The 14890-nt window shown below is 42.8% G+C and overlaps 1 protein-coding gene and 1 pseudogene across 2 annotated transcripts in view; one reads left to right on the forward strand and one right to left on the reverse strand.

Moving 5' to 3' along the window:
* The window catches only part of LOC147034975 (myoferlin-like), a 203964-nt gene that overhangs the window by 99747 nt on the left and 89327 nt on the right, over positions 1-14890 (forward strand). For both annotated transcript variants that reach the window (XM_085891800.1, XM_085891808.1), the window contains exons 20-25: positions 2907-3084; positions 3719-3843; positions 6781-6887; positions 7337-7529; positions 10513-10662; positions 10770-10901. In XM_085891800.1, coding sequence (XP_085747926.1) covers positions 2907-3084; positions 3719-3843; positions 6781-6887; positions 7337-7529; positions 10513-10662; positions 10770-10901 — 885 coding nt within the window. The remainder of the gene's footprint in view (positions 1-2906; positions 3085-3718; positions 3844-6780; positions 6888-7336; positions 7530-10512; positions 10663-10769; positions 10902-14890) is intronic.
* LOC147034977 (uncharacterized) lies at positions 10967-12974 on the reverse strand (annotated as a pseudogene).

Below are 14890 nucleotides of genomic sequence, written 5' to 3' on the forward strand. Positions count from 1 at the left end.
ACAGAGGCTCCGTGGTTAGACGCAGGTTGAACCTGTCGATGACCTCCTCTCGAAGCCGACTCCAGACTCACACAGTTGCTCGGTCCTCTCGAAGCAGATTGCAGCCTCCCACTTGTCATTTCTATACAGCAGAAATCCTAACTCGACACTCGGGCTCAATTACTCCCTCGGCAGATGGTGGACTCAACCCTCAGGTTCAGTTCCTCCTTCTGCCGATCGCACACTCGACCTCAGGCAAATCCTCTCCCAGCCAATGACAGACAGACCTCATTCAGTCCCTTCCTTGCCTTTCTTTCGGCTCGCTCTTGACGAAAAGCCGATCATAAAAACCCTCTTGCAGTTTCTCCTACTGCCGATCGCACCACTTCGGCGCTCTCGTCGCAGATCCACCACTGCCTTTCCTTCGCTCGCTCGCCTCGAAGCCCTCACGCTCCTACTGCCGATCGCACACTCGACCTCAGGCAGATCCTCTCCCAGCCGATGGCAGACAGACCTCATTCAGTCCCTTCCTTGCCTTTTTTTCGGCTCACGCTTTATGAAAAGCCGATCACAAAAACCCTCATGCAGTTTCTCCAACTGCTGATCGCACCACCTCGGCGCTCTCCCGCCTCAAAGCCGACTGACTCTCAAGGTCACACCCTCTCAGCTGACTGACTCTCAAGGCCACACCCTCTCAGCTGACTGACTCTCAAGGCCACACCCTCTCAGCCGACTGGGCGGGGCCTCGTCCGGAGAGGGCAGGAAGAAGAAGAAGCTCTCGGTACACCACCACTGCATGAACAATAAACAGCCTCTTGCAGCTCCCAACACATGTAATGTCCATTTACCGAACAACCTGGCTAAACATGTATTTAATCAGGAATCTGGGCTAATCCTATATTTAAAAGCACACTGAGGGCCATTTCTGCAACAATATATATATATATATATATATATATATATATATATATATATATATATATATATATATATATATATATATATATATATATATATATATATCTGGTGTGTTCAAAAAGTACCCAACCTTAATTTTTCGTGTGTAAACAAATGAAGCTAGGGAGGCGTGGTTTGGTGCACGTATGTCGGCGATCTTAATCCGTATGTGTGAATATTTTCCTGCCTGCAGAAGCTGTCAGTCGCCGACAGACCGCCGATGAGTGAGGAAGTGTAAGTGAGCGCCGTCGGATTTTCGTTTTTGACAAAATGACGGATCACTGTGGTCTCATCGCCAGTGATCACTGTGTTGAAGAAGTTGGGATCGCTGTCCACAGTCTCCAGCACATCTCCTGTGCGATCTCCAAACAGAGTTGCTTCTGCTCGATCGTTAGCAGCTTTGGCACGAACTTCGCTGAGATTCTCCTGAAGCCCAAATCCTCAGTCACAATGGAATGAATGGATCCAATGCTGACGCCCGCCTCGTCTGCAAGTTCTCTGATCGTGATTCAACGATCCTGCATCAGCAGGGTCCTCACTTGTTCAATGACGATCTCATTTCTGGATGTTGAGGGCCTACCAGAACGTGCTTCACTTTCCACTGATGTGCGACCATCTTTGAAGCGGTTGTACCACTCTTTTATCTGTGTGGCGCCCATTGCTTCATTCCCGAAGGCCTGTTGAATCTTGCGGATCGTTTCCACTTGGGAATCGCCAAGCTTTGCACAAAATTTGATGCAGTAGCGTTGTTCAAGTTTTTCCGTCATTTTGTCAAAAACGAAAATCCGACAGTGCTCACTTCCACTTCCTCACTCATCGGTGGTCTGTCAGCGACTGACAGCTTCTGCAGGCGGGAAAATATTCACACATACGGATTAAGATCGCCAACATATGTGCACCAAACCACGCCTCCCTGGCTTCATTTGTTTACGCACGAAAAATTAAGCTTGGTTACTTTTTGAACACACCTCGTGTATATGTATATGTATGTATATGTATATATATATATATATATATATATATATATATATATATATATATATATATATATATATATATATATATATATATATATATATATATATATATATATCAAGGGCATAGCCAGAGGTCCAAAAGTGATGAGGCGAAAAGAGGTGAACTGTCCTATTTAGGTATTGTGATGGGAGTAGTGATATAAGACTCTGCTGGGTAGCTTTGATAGTTTACTCCTCAGGGAGCTCAGATGGCCAGACTGCTCAGGCCAGATCATATTTCAAGAAATGAGTGATGAGGCAACTGCCTCGTCTGCCTCAGCCTGGTGTGTGTGTGTGTGTGTGTGTGTGTGTGTGTGTGTGTGTGTGTGTGTGTGTGTGTGTGTGTGTGTGTGTGTGTGTGTGTGTGTGTGTGTGTGTGTATGTATAGATATACACACACACACACACACACACAATGGCTCTCTGTTGCTGTCTGTGGCAACCAAATTTATTTGTTCCTTCTGCACAGCTACATCTTTTAAGTTACAAGCTCCAAACTCGGGGTACAAATTCAACTTTGTGTTGGTGGGTAACATCGGCTATGCAGGTCCGGTCCAACGGTGGGATACAAAACGTAAATGGTTCAGCCTGGCAGAGGTATTCGTTCTATCGAGTGCCGTTCTCGTTTTGTTCCAGTTTGAATTTTGTGTGGAAGTTTGTGGAATGCATGTATGTATGTTTAGTGCATGTGTATATATTTTCGATGACGTTGATTTAATATCAGGAATGTCTCATTGCTTGATTGTTCCAGCGACGACATTCTGGTGCCATTGAGAATCTCTCATTTGGAGGCCAACTCCTGATGGAATTAAGCATATCGATATATTCACACAAGTTATCAACAACAATTCTGAAGGAAGAGTTTGAAATGCAACATTTTATTTTTTTGACGTTTGGTCTATCCTTTCCTGAAGCATCTTAAACGTGACCAGTTTTCTTTTTGACCCACTTTAGAAATTCTTGCGGCGTCGCAAGTTCAGCTTGTTTGCTGCTTTCTACTCGGCCACAATGTTGGAAGAGTTGGATGAAGCTGTTCAATTTGAAGTCAGCATGGGAAACTATGGCAACAAGTTTGACTCGACTTGCAAACCCTTGGCGTCAGTCACTCAATTCAGCCGTGTTGTATTTGATGGTAAGGTTTTCTTAGGATGTGCCCACAATCATCCTATCCTTGCAGGTTATATTTTTCTGATTTCTTTTTTTTTATTCTTATTTCAGGCATACATACATTAGGTTGGAGACAGCAACCACTCAGGGTGTTATTAGGAGTCTGATTTAGGAGTGTTAAACTGGTGCCCGTAACCATCTTACCCACTCTGTCAGGATTGCTGGTCTGACTTTGTGCCACTCGAACTATAACTTCCAGGCTCGCTTGAATCTCTTTCTTGCAAACAAACATCACACACTTTTCATCATACACTTTTCTTACTTGCTCATTTTCACTCCTTACTTTACACTCGCTCTCTTTTATTTCTCTTTATTTAAGGTCTGGCCTCGATGAGTCTGTCACTGGAGCCTTCAACATTTAACAAAAACAACAACAACATACATATATACAAACTGACAGAGAAGAGCCTTATTTTAATATCGGAGGATGAAAGGCAAATCCACCCATAAATAATGGCTTGCTTTTTGTTTGATCGATATGCAGTTTGTAACGAACGTGATGTATTACTTTTTATAATATTGTTTGATGTTTTTTGCCACTAGTATTTTGTGTAGTTTTCAGCTTTCATTGCGACTTGTCTTGCTATCTCCCTCTGCAGGCTGTAATTACTACTTCCTTCCATGGATTGACAAGAAGCCGGTGATCTCGCTTTCCTGTTTCTGGGAAGACATCAACTTTCGATTACATATGCTCAACAGAATCATTTTCACCTGTGATCGTCTGGTGAGATTGCGTCCAACCAATTCGGAATCTCATTTTGTGTCCCGGGTTTGTGTGTGTGTGTGTGTGTGTGTGTGTGTGTGTGTGTGTGTGTGTGTGTGTGTGTGTGTGTGTGTGTGTGTGTGTGTGTGTGTGTGTGTGTGTGTGTGTGTGTGTGTGTGTGTGTGTGTGTGTGTGTGTGTGTGTGTGTGCGTGCATACCTCGAGGAAGATTGTGTAGGTAGCACAGGAATAGTTGGAATATGTTTGCTATTTGGCAGGAGATCAAACACCGAGATGTAATTACCTCCATCAAAGGTGGTCAGATGTTGTTTTCACCCGTGTACTGTGTATCTGTTTTGTATGCCTGTCTATCAACAGGATATCTCAAAAACTTATGGACGGATTCGGCCGAAATTTGGTGGATATGTTGCATGTGATGAGGATGAATTGATAAGATTTTGGTGAAGATCCAGATCTGGATACTAGAATTTTTCAAAGTGATTCTTCACCATTGAGAGGGCCTCAAATGATGTATAGGACGTAACTGTAACTCAAAACGTTATGAATGGATTCGGATGAAACTTGGTGGAGGTTGGTCGTGATGATAAATTGATTTGATTTTGGTAAAGATGTCGTCCTGACCCCCCCCACCCCTCACCCACTGAGACGCCCCCCCCCCGGTCACCCATCCCTCGTTCCTCACTCTGTGGACCTCAAACATTCGAGACCTTAGCTCCAACCTGACAAACTCTATCAAGTCTGCTGCTGATGGCTAGGACATCATCTTTTTTTTTTACAGAAGGACTCTCCCACAGGATGTCCCGAACTCCTTCATGTCTACCTTAATCTCCTGCTCCTTGGTATCTCTCCAACGTCTCCCAAGTCATCCTACAAATTTCCATGCAAATGTCTCATGCTCTTTCTCTGCTCCAAATGGTTCATCTGATCATATACTTGTGAAAGTCAACACCTCTCTGGCTATTCTCAAAAAGCTGCCTTTTTTGGGGGAAAAAACGTTTTTGGAGGGAAAACTGGAAACCTGGAAGGAGGTGCTGGCTTGGTGTTGGTTGGAGGTTGAGGGTGTTGAGGATAGCAGAAATATCATGCTTTTGGATTGGAGATTATCTGAGTTGGTGGTGAATAGCTATCTGGAAGACCATGAGGGAATATTGAGATTGAAGAGGATATGTAAGTTGGTTCCACAGGTGGGAAAAAAAGAGAACTGAATGATTGGAGGTGAGCAGTGATCCTGGATTTAGGTTGTTTCACCAAAAGGGTGTTGATTGAGGACCAAGTGCACTCTGCAGAAACCTGGGGGTTGGGAGGAAGACTGAGAAAGAGCAGAGGGTGCAAGATTAGAAAGGAGGTGGTAGAAGACAGAGAGACAACTGACCTGTCTTCAATGGTGAAGTGGTCGGCCTGGAGACTCGGCTACAGTGCAGGAGATACTAATTATCTTGAAGGCCTTGCGTTCCACAGCCTGAAGCTGAGAGATGTGAGGCAGGGGCGCCAGACCTGATGGGAGAACAGTAACTCCCATCAAGCTGCGGATGAAGGTGGATGAGAGTTCATGTGTGCCAAGGAATTCTTTTGTGTGGATAGGATGATTCCCATTCAATGACTGGCTGTTGGGAATAGTTTTGCCAAGTGACTGAAGTGCTGTTTTGTTTCTCAAATACAGCTTTTGAAAGATTGACTTCTTCATTCAGGTTGTTTTGTGCACTGAAAATGGTGTTTTAAAATCTGCATTTGTCTCGCTCATTTCAAAATATGACTTTGCTACATTTTGTCCAATTTGTATGTTTGTGTTGTCATCATACAACTCATCTCATTTTGAAACCTACTGTGATTCATTGCGACTTGTAGTTGAAGCTTCATTTGGTTGACTTGAGTGAGTTCCATCAATCGTATCTTCCCAAGGATATGATCTCGGACATGTATGGACCAATTTTGTTCAAATTTGGCAAAAAGACAAAACGTGATGATATTATTAAGCACGTCATTTTGTTTTGCGATTTGATCAAAGATGGCCAACTGGTGACTTTTAGTTTGGAAGAAAAAAAGTAAACCTGATGTGAAGTATGCCCTCAACCATTTCTCGGACATGTATTTACCGATATTCTTCAACCTTGGCACACTAATAAGGAATGGAGGCTTACATATGCACGTCATTTGTTTTTTGTGATCAGATCCAAGTTGGCCGACCGGCAGCCATTTTGTTACTTAAACGTGTCCCCAACCATTTCTCGGACATGCATGGTCCGATTTTGTGAAAACTTGGCAAATGTCACATGGCACAAATGTTCTTCCATGTCACATGACCACTCAAGTCGGTTGCGTGTAAAGATAAATCTTGTAAATATGGCCTAGCCTTTTCACTCCGTACAGCAAAATTGCTAAAACCACCGGGAATGTGACATTTTATGTCTTCTTTTTTTCTCTACTTGTTTTAACTTATCTGAGCTGGTCATCAAATCCACCCCTCCTCCCACCCCATGAAATGCAACCTTGCATGGTGACCGTAATTTGAAATATTGCATATTAATTATTAAAGAATTATTATGCTGACTTTTCCCATATATGTGACATGATGTCATGTGCAGTAAATTTGTATTAATGTTCGACATCTGAAGAAAATGAAACAAACTTCCTGCATTTTCATTAACTTTCTGAAAATAAACCTCACATTCTTTGATAAATGTGATCCACAAAGAATGTTTTGATGAAAAATAATTGGGGAATATGTGAAAGGACATAAAGGAAGGAGGTTGAGAAGAGCCTGGTGTTGGGGAACTCTGGAGAAATTTTGATCGAGAGACTTTTGCCATTGTTGGGAGAGTTAGTAAATTGTACTCCTTCTGCTACTTTGTACAGTATATTTGATGATATGCTGATTTTAAATTTATTTTATTTTTTTTTTAATTTTTTAACCCACAGCTTTCTCATTATTACTCTGTAGGCACGGAAACTGAAAGATTTGCAATTTGCGATGAAAGCAAAACTCCCTGAACAACAACTCGCATCTGTTTGGTTGAGTCTTGTTGATCAGCTCATTGAAGACTGCAGGTAAAGATGGAACCAATTTCAATATTTGTCAAAATTGTCAGCAGAGACAATTCCCCTGAAATTATGAGAATTGCTTCAATTGGAAAAGGGACTGATCGACTTCGAGCAGCCAGTTTAGTGAATCTGACAATTGTGTATGCAGGAAAACAATGGTGTTTGTATGTTTGCTTTATTTTTCACTTGAGCCATGGATGGAGAGGAAAAGTGAGTGCAAGATGAAATCAAAAGGCTCCAGGCTGAACAAACAGAAGGAAAAAGGGAATTAATCATCTGACCAGAGTTTGTAGAAAAAAAACATTGTCCCCTTATCACTTCAGTTTTGGTGTCGAGAAGCAGTGAGTGAAGGACACACTTTTATTGATGGAATTGGGAACACTTGCTCAGGTTAAAAAGGCAAATGGATATTTGTCTCGTTGCGTTCATCAATATGCAGCTTTTTGCATTGACAGTGAACCTCTGGTTATCGCGCCGGATGTTTCCACAATCACACCACTGGACTTGAAAATGCTGAAGGTTCGTAACCAAGTCTTGAAGAACATCTTCAGTGCTGCAAGCAAGATGCGCCATGAGGCCACTCAGCTGGAGGAAACCTTGTCTGCAATTCAGGACTGGCTTGATTGTTTGAAAAATATTGCTGAAGAGGTAAGAACAATAATGTAATTTGAGCCATTTCCTTTTCATTTTGTGATTAGAGAATTTGATCATTTGCTTGATAAGCAGAAAACGAGCTATGATTGGAACATTGAGGCTTGAGGTGGTTTTAAAAGGGATATTTTAAAAAGTAGAAAATGGGTTTTGCATGTGCAAGTATTTCAAATGCACACTCTTCCAGAAGCGAAACTTGGTTTATCAACATTGTGGTTGCTGGTACTCATGCCACCAACTTTAGAGGTGGTCAACGTGAGTGACCAGCCAGGGTGACAAAATCTCAAATTTAACTGGCAATCTCGGTGGAGAAATACATTGCTGACAAATTTGAGGAAATGAAAGCAGTTGAAAACGCTTATAAATTTAACATCTGGTCATGAAAGTCGATTTCTGTTCATCTGAATTTTCTTTTAAATTTTCTGCTTGCCAGCCATTGTGTGCAGATATTCTGGTCAAATTCCAAATGTTTGAAGTTCCTGATTCCATCGCAGAACTAGCGGTCCGCAATGATGATGCAAGAGAATCGAAAAGTGAGAATAAATTTGTTAGAGTTGTCTGCCGTAAAGCATCACAAGATGTTGATGTTTCAGACTTCGTCATCAAAACGAAAAAGGACAGCATGTATATCTTTTTATTGCTCCAACGAAAGGTAGCACCTGAAAAGTCAGCATCTTATGATCTTTTACGGTGGATATCCCCAACCATTTTATTCTCATGGTTTCATCCAAATTTATGCATTTTGATCGACTCTTTTCTGCTCTTTCTGTGGTTCAGCAGGATATGACGACACGCAGGGAGACAGAGACGGAGAGAGAGACAGAGACGCACACGCGGAGAGACGCACAGAGAGAGACGGGGAAAGACAGAGACTCGCGCACAGAGACTTGCACGCGCAGACACGCACACGCACACACATATTGTGTGAATGAATCTGCAGGGTCACATAGCTTGTTGGGGGAGAGGTTTGCAACGGTGGAGGACTTGGCATCATACAAGACAAGGGGAAGGAGCTGTGCATGGGGAGATGGCAGGTACAATCGAGAGAAAGGAAAACACATCTTGACACAACTTTCAAATACTCAAGCAAACATAGGTACCTCATCATACCTGTCTCCTCTTCCATGCACCTTAAATTAGTAAACAAAAACATTTGTGCAATGCTTCTTGTCGATTTTGTAAGAAATGATAGCTATACCTCTACATCGATCCTCATATTATTCAAGCCTGGTGTTGGTTTGGTGGTAAGGGTGGTTAGCTTGGGATCTTAGGGTCCTGAGTTCAAGCCCCATCAGCCACTGAATTAACACCAGGTGGGGTTGACTCAGCCTGTCATCCTTCCAAGGTCGGCTAAATGAGTACCAGTAAACTGGTAATAGGGACACAGCATCAATGTGCCCCCATACTCGGTAGCAGTGGCAATGCACCGTTGATCACAGCCAGTTGAAAGCATGAAATCATGTCGGCACAGTAAGTGGAAGTATTTAAAAGAAAACGTATATCTATATCGAAATGTAATTATTCAGCAGGCACTTTAAAATCAGCTGCAAAGTTGTACAGTACTAATCTTCAAATGATGCATTTACAGGAATATTCCTTTACTTTTATTTTGTTTGTGCAATCGCTTATTGTCATTCAATTAATTCCATTTTTTTTTTAAGATGAAAAGACCGATTTTTATAACGTTTTGCCTTTTTGTAATACACTGCTCGTATTTGAGCATTTAGCAATTTGACCTGCCCCAAAGGATAGTCTTCCTTTTTACCACTCAGCCCGAATTGGGCAAAGGGGTATCGTCGTCACAGGCGTTGTCCGGCGTCCGTCCGGGCGTCTCAACTTTTGGTTTCCGTCAATTTTGAGGAGAGTCTTGTCCGATTAAATCCATTTTTGCAGGGTATGTTGGGGTTGAGTTGAGGAAGGTTCCTTTCGAAAATGGGCACGCTGCGATTTTCAATGTGGCCTCCATGGCAGCCATCTTGAAATTGGTTTCCATCGATTTTTAGGAGAATGCCTTGTCCAATTCAATCCATTTTTGCAGTGCGTGTTGGGGCTGGGTGGAGGAAGGTTCCTTTCGATAATCGGTGCGATGCGATATCCAATATGGCGGCTAGGGCAGCCATCTTGAATTTGGTTTCCGGACAATAACTTGAACGGCCTCACACATTGATTTTATTCTAGCGAGGTATAATGGGGTTGAGTAGAGGAAGGTTCCTTTCCAAAATGGGCATGCTGTGATTTTCACTGTGGCTGCCATGGCAGCCATCTTGAAATTGGTTTCCATCGATTTTTAGGAGAATGCCTTGTCCAATTAAATCCATTTTTGCAGTGCGTGCTAGGGCTGGGTGGAGGAAGGTTCCTTTCAATAATCAGTGCGATGCGATATCCAATATGGCGGCTAGGGCAGCCATCTTGAATTTGGTTTCCGGACAATAACTTGAATGGCTTCACACATTGATTTTATTCTAGCGAGGTATAATGGGGTTGAGTAGAGGAAGGTTCCTTTCCAAAACGGGCATGCTGTGATTTTCACTGTGGCCGCCATGGCAGCCATCTTGAAATTGGTTTCCGTCAATTTCGAGGAGAACGCCTTGTCCGATTAAATCCATTTTTGCTGGGTGTGTTGGGGTTGAGTGGAGGAAGGTTCCTTTCGAAAATGGGCGTGCTGCAATTTTAAATATGGCTACCATCTTGAAATTGGTTTGCGTCAAGGTGCTGAGGGGTTACGCCCACTTTGCGGTGCTATTTGTTTATTTTGCAAAATCAATGTTTTTTGATGAATGAGTTCGGAGGGAATAAGGTGCACATTTTGCCCACGTGTGCTGCACATCATAAATCTGCCCCTGGATGTCTCTCTTTGGAGAAATAAATGCATCAAGTGCTTGAATTTGTCATTTCCATCTTGTATCAGGACATGCACACTGTGTTGGAAACGTGTCGATGCTCAAATCACAATATGCTTTGATTTTGTTTTGTTTTGTAGCCCCAAAACAGCATGCCAGATGTCACAATCTGGATGTTGGTTGGCAGCAAACGTGTGGCCTACTGCCGCATCCCTGCTTATGACATTCTGAATGGCCCTGGAAAAGCAATCGGGAAACACTGCGGCACAACACAGACCATTTTTCTCAAGGTAAGATCCATCTTTAATATGTTTTAATTTACCTTATCCATTGAACGAACATGCTTTTGCTTTTTGCCCACCCTCCTCTCCCCTCACTATATCCTTTCCTTTGACAGCCACTCCCTGATGAAAAGAAACAAGACAACATCCCTGCTCAACTCCGGGTGCGCTTTTGGCTTGGTCTTGCCTCAGAGGAAAAGAAGATAAACGAAGCAACCGAAGGCAAACTTGCAGTCTTTGTTGAAACGGTAAAGACATGTGAATGTGCGAGCACGTCTGCTTTGCATGCCTGTCGGAATGTCAAATCCTATTTTCAATTATTTATGAAAAATATGGCCGAGTAGTTCTCAAACCTTGCTTAAAATGTGTCGGTGGTTCCCAAACAGATATAGTGGGGCAACTTAGCTTAACAATTGTGCATTTTGTGAGGAAAGCACCAAATTTGCCAGACTAGTAGCCTATCATATTATGAATAGATTTGGATATTGGGCCATCTCAAATTCAGCCGCTGACGGCTGTGGCAGCCATTTTTCAAAATAGCCACCAGTGTTTACTGTTATGACACATCTGCTTTACTGGAGAAGAATGCAGGTTGATGGTGAAAGTTTATTTACTAATAATGGTCAAAGAAAGTAACAATTTGATTTGGTTGAGAAAATAAAGTTAAAGTGGACTAATTAGTCTTGTTAAGACACAGATTCTGAATGAAAACCAATGATAAACAGCTTCGGTCCACTCCTTCGCCAGTGAAAGAGGGGTGCTGGAGGAGGGAGATCGCTGTACCATGGAAGGACTCTTTCGCTGTCGTTGAACTGGGATTGTGGTCGATATTGTCTATGGCTGATGTTGTGAAGACATTGCTGTGCATCTTTGGGGGGCAGACCACTTGTTCTCTGTGAAACTCTTGGCAGGCACTGTTCCCCATCTGAGCCGAGAGCTCGAGAACATGGGCATATGAGATGCTCTTGCCCAGGTGTGACAACCTGTATACTAACTCCCTCTTTCGTGTGTGAGCATGCAACATCATCCCTACGTATGTGGAAATTGGGGGCTCCTGTGCAGCACTGTGCCTGGCAGTTATGGATCCTGTGGTGCGGTTTGCCCGGTTGTGCTTGATGCAGTTCAACTTCAGCATCTGGGCAATGGCAAGTGCTGCAGGGGTTGTCTGTCATCTGATCCTTAATGCTGGGACCCTCTAGGACCATGCACACCAGGGCAAGCAGCAGTGATGGCACAGATTCTCCTTGGCATCCTTCAGCGAATCCGTTGAAGGGCTCAGCTTCTTCCAACATGTGGCGGGCCACGGTCTGTGCAGCACGTGCAAGATGGATCACATCATTATCACTGTCCAGATCACAGGCTTTGATGAGAGCAGCCCCAACGTCTCCTTCAAATACCAGCAGGACATCTCTCCCCTTTGTGTGTGCGTGCATGTCAGGGAACTGGGTAAGGAGTCTCTGCTTCAGTCGTGTGGAGTGGACCCTTGTGTTGAGCTTAACCCCAAGCTGTTCCATTCTGGACTGATAAAGCTCAACGAGATTAGCTAACTTGAACATTGGTGCTGTCTCCTCATCCAGCCTAGCTTCTTCTATGTAGAGGACCAGTTCGGCGAAGACAATATGCGATACTTCTCGCTCCTTGTCTTTGTACTTGGGTCCTTTAGACTGGGCCTTTCCAACACGGTTGTGCAGCACTGATGAGCACTTTTTATGGTACCTGCCGTCCTGGGCGACCATGTCCCCGGCACTGAGTCGGCCGAGCAGTTCTGTGTCTTCAAGAATGGCTACCCAGTCTCAAACTTTACTGTCCATTTGAAATGTTGCAACTTCGTGAACACCATCGGTTCCTGCAGGTTGTCTGCAGAAGAAACGCTGGGCTTCTTGGGCCTTCTCTGTACTGGATGATTTTGAATGAAATCTGGTGCGTTTGCACGCATCTGGTACATCATGGATCTCTCCTTCTGTCATGAGTGTTCGCTTTTCTGCCCTTTGCAATTTTGTATTGTTATATTTGATATTGCATGTTTGATGGTACAAAGCATTGTTTGCAACCATGGCCGCTTCAATGCCATACCCTTCGTTGAGTCTTTCTAACTGAAATGTTCCTGGAAGTTGTCCAAGCTCACTGAATCTGATCAAATTGGCTGCAAGTAAACTGTACCCACTCCCAGAGTCTTTTCGCTTGGACTGTGAAGGACATGTCAGAGACTCTGCTTTGTCCTCTTGGCAAATGATACACAGATTCCAGTTAGTCTGGGTTGGGTGCGTTGATGTTGATGGGGCAGGACGCTCAAGGCCAACCAATTGGAAGCTCTTGGACATGGTCAAGTTTTTCAATGTTACACTAGGTATCTTCTGTTCACCAGCAACCACCACCATCAGGATCTGCAATGACATAATGTAGGATAAATTAGTTATGAATTAAACCGGTTTTCTCCTAGCCCATAGTCATAAATACTATTGCCACTTGTAAAATCTTCTGCAGACGCTGGTGACAGCACATAGACAATTCACACCCATCATCTGAGTTACATGGCTTCATCTATATTAATATTTTGGCACGCCCCTTTTTTTGTTCCACCTTCAGATTTTTGTTACTGCATGAAATGAAACAAGCTTTGACATATATATAGTAATGATATTATTCTCTTCCTTCAGAGGCCCCTCAAAATTCGTTTTGATGATTTTGGTGGTTTAGCAGTTCATGTTCTCCATTTGCAAAATGGGAGGAATTATTGCACAAAAAAGAAATGAAAATGTTTCCCATTTTTTAGAGGACCACTAAGATGAGTTCGTAAAACCTTTTATAGTTTGTTGTTATTAATCACTATACGCCATAGTAAATTGCTCATGTTATTGAGCTGTCAATAAGCTCTCAATCATAGACATATAATAAACTCACTTGAGCATTCATATCTCTATTTCAATGCGTAATATCAAGCGGTACCTTCATGATGACCTAATAAAACCGGTATCGATGTCTGTCCGTCCGAATATCTGTTCACAATCAAACCGATCATGATGCATTTTAAGGCTTTCCGAGAGCTTTGGAGAGATTACCTACACTCCCGCACGGTGCTGTTTTTATTATTCCTACTGCACTTCATTAGAACATAGATCGTGGATGGATGCGCAGATCCCAGGAGAACAACTATAGCTGTACAGAACAATTAATATTATCGATGGATAAAAATGATATTTAATTGATATTATAATAAATTGTTTATTTAAAATATCTTCAAATTTTGTGAGTTTTTGTTTTGTTGTGAAATATTAGGTCCTCGGGTCTCCGCATAGTGGCGTACAGGCTAAAGTCGTACTTCTGTTTACTACCGTAGAAAATCACAGAACCATCCGATCGACATGCTGTTAACAGTTTCAGAATCAGCTAAAATCTACAAGATATGAATATGTACACGAAACTGATCCGGCCTTTTGGATCACTTTAAAGTAGGGTGCCCTGTAATTTTAATGCGCTCTATGGATCATCCGGAACTCACAAATGGTACACGTTGTGTAGTCGCTAAACTACGTGGTAATGTCATCAAAGTGGAGCTACTGCGGGACAGTCAAAGGGGAAAACCTGAATGGTAATCAATGGATAAAAATGATATAATGTATTCATTATATTGTTTAAAATACATTCATGCTATCTGTCTTTTACCATATGTTGCCAGTGACGCCCGTCGAAGACGGGCACCTTTACTAGTTCCCAATACGACCGAATTCATCCATATTTAGGTTACTTCGAGCTGATGTGCTGAGATGTGTTGCAATTGACTGTAAGAGTCAATAAAAACGCAGTTTCAGAAAACGGAAGGGTTACTCAACAAACTGACCAAAACAAATTAGCTTAGCCATGAAAATGGAAACTCGAATGGAAAACTACTTATAAATGGTTTGGCATTGCCGTCAATCGAACGAAGATAACCCGAAAACTAACGAGTTATGGTAAAGATATCTCGCCAACACGCCGGTACGAAGAGAGAACTTCCTCACTCAGTAGCAAACTGGAACTGGCACCGTGAAGGCAGAACGGAAATACATGCAGAACCTCGTAACCCGTTAATCCGTGGCTGAGATAATCCTATGACCAAACTGCACCCCGCAAACAAAACTCAACTTGATGAACTACGGTTAACAATGGGATAGCATAGAGAACTCTATGGGCACAGAACAAAATAACAATGAATAGAGTCAACAAGTGTAAGCTGGGAACTCAAGCGTGCGCGATTCCG

Source organism: Eptatretus burgeri, chromosome 1 (genome assembly GCF_056783735.1).
Source record: "Eptatretus burgeri isolate ZD-2024b chromosome 1, Ebu_testis_v1, whole genome shotgun sequence".
In the NCBI taxonomy this organism is placed as follows: domain Eukaryota; kingdom Metazoa; phylum Chordata; class Myxini; order Myxiniformes; family Myxinidae; genus Eptatretus; species Eptatretus burgeri.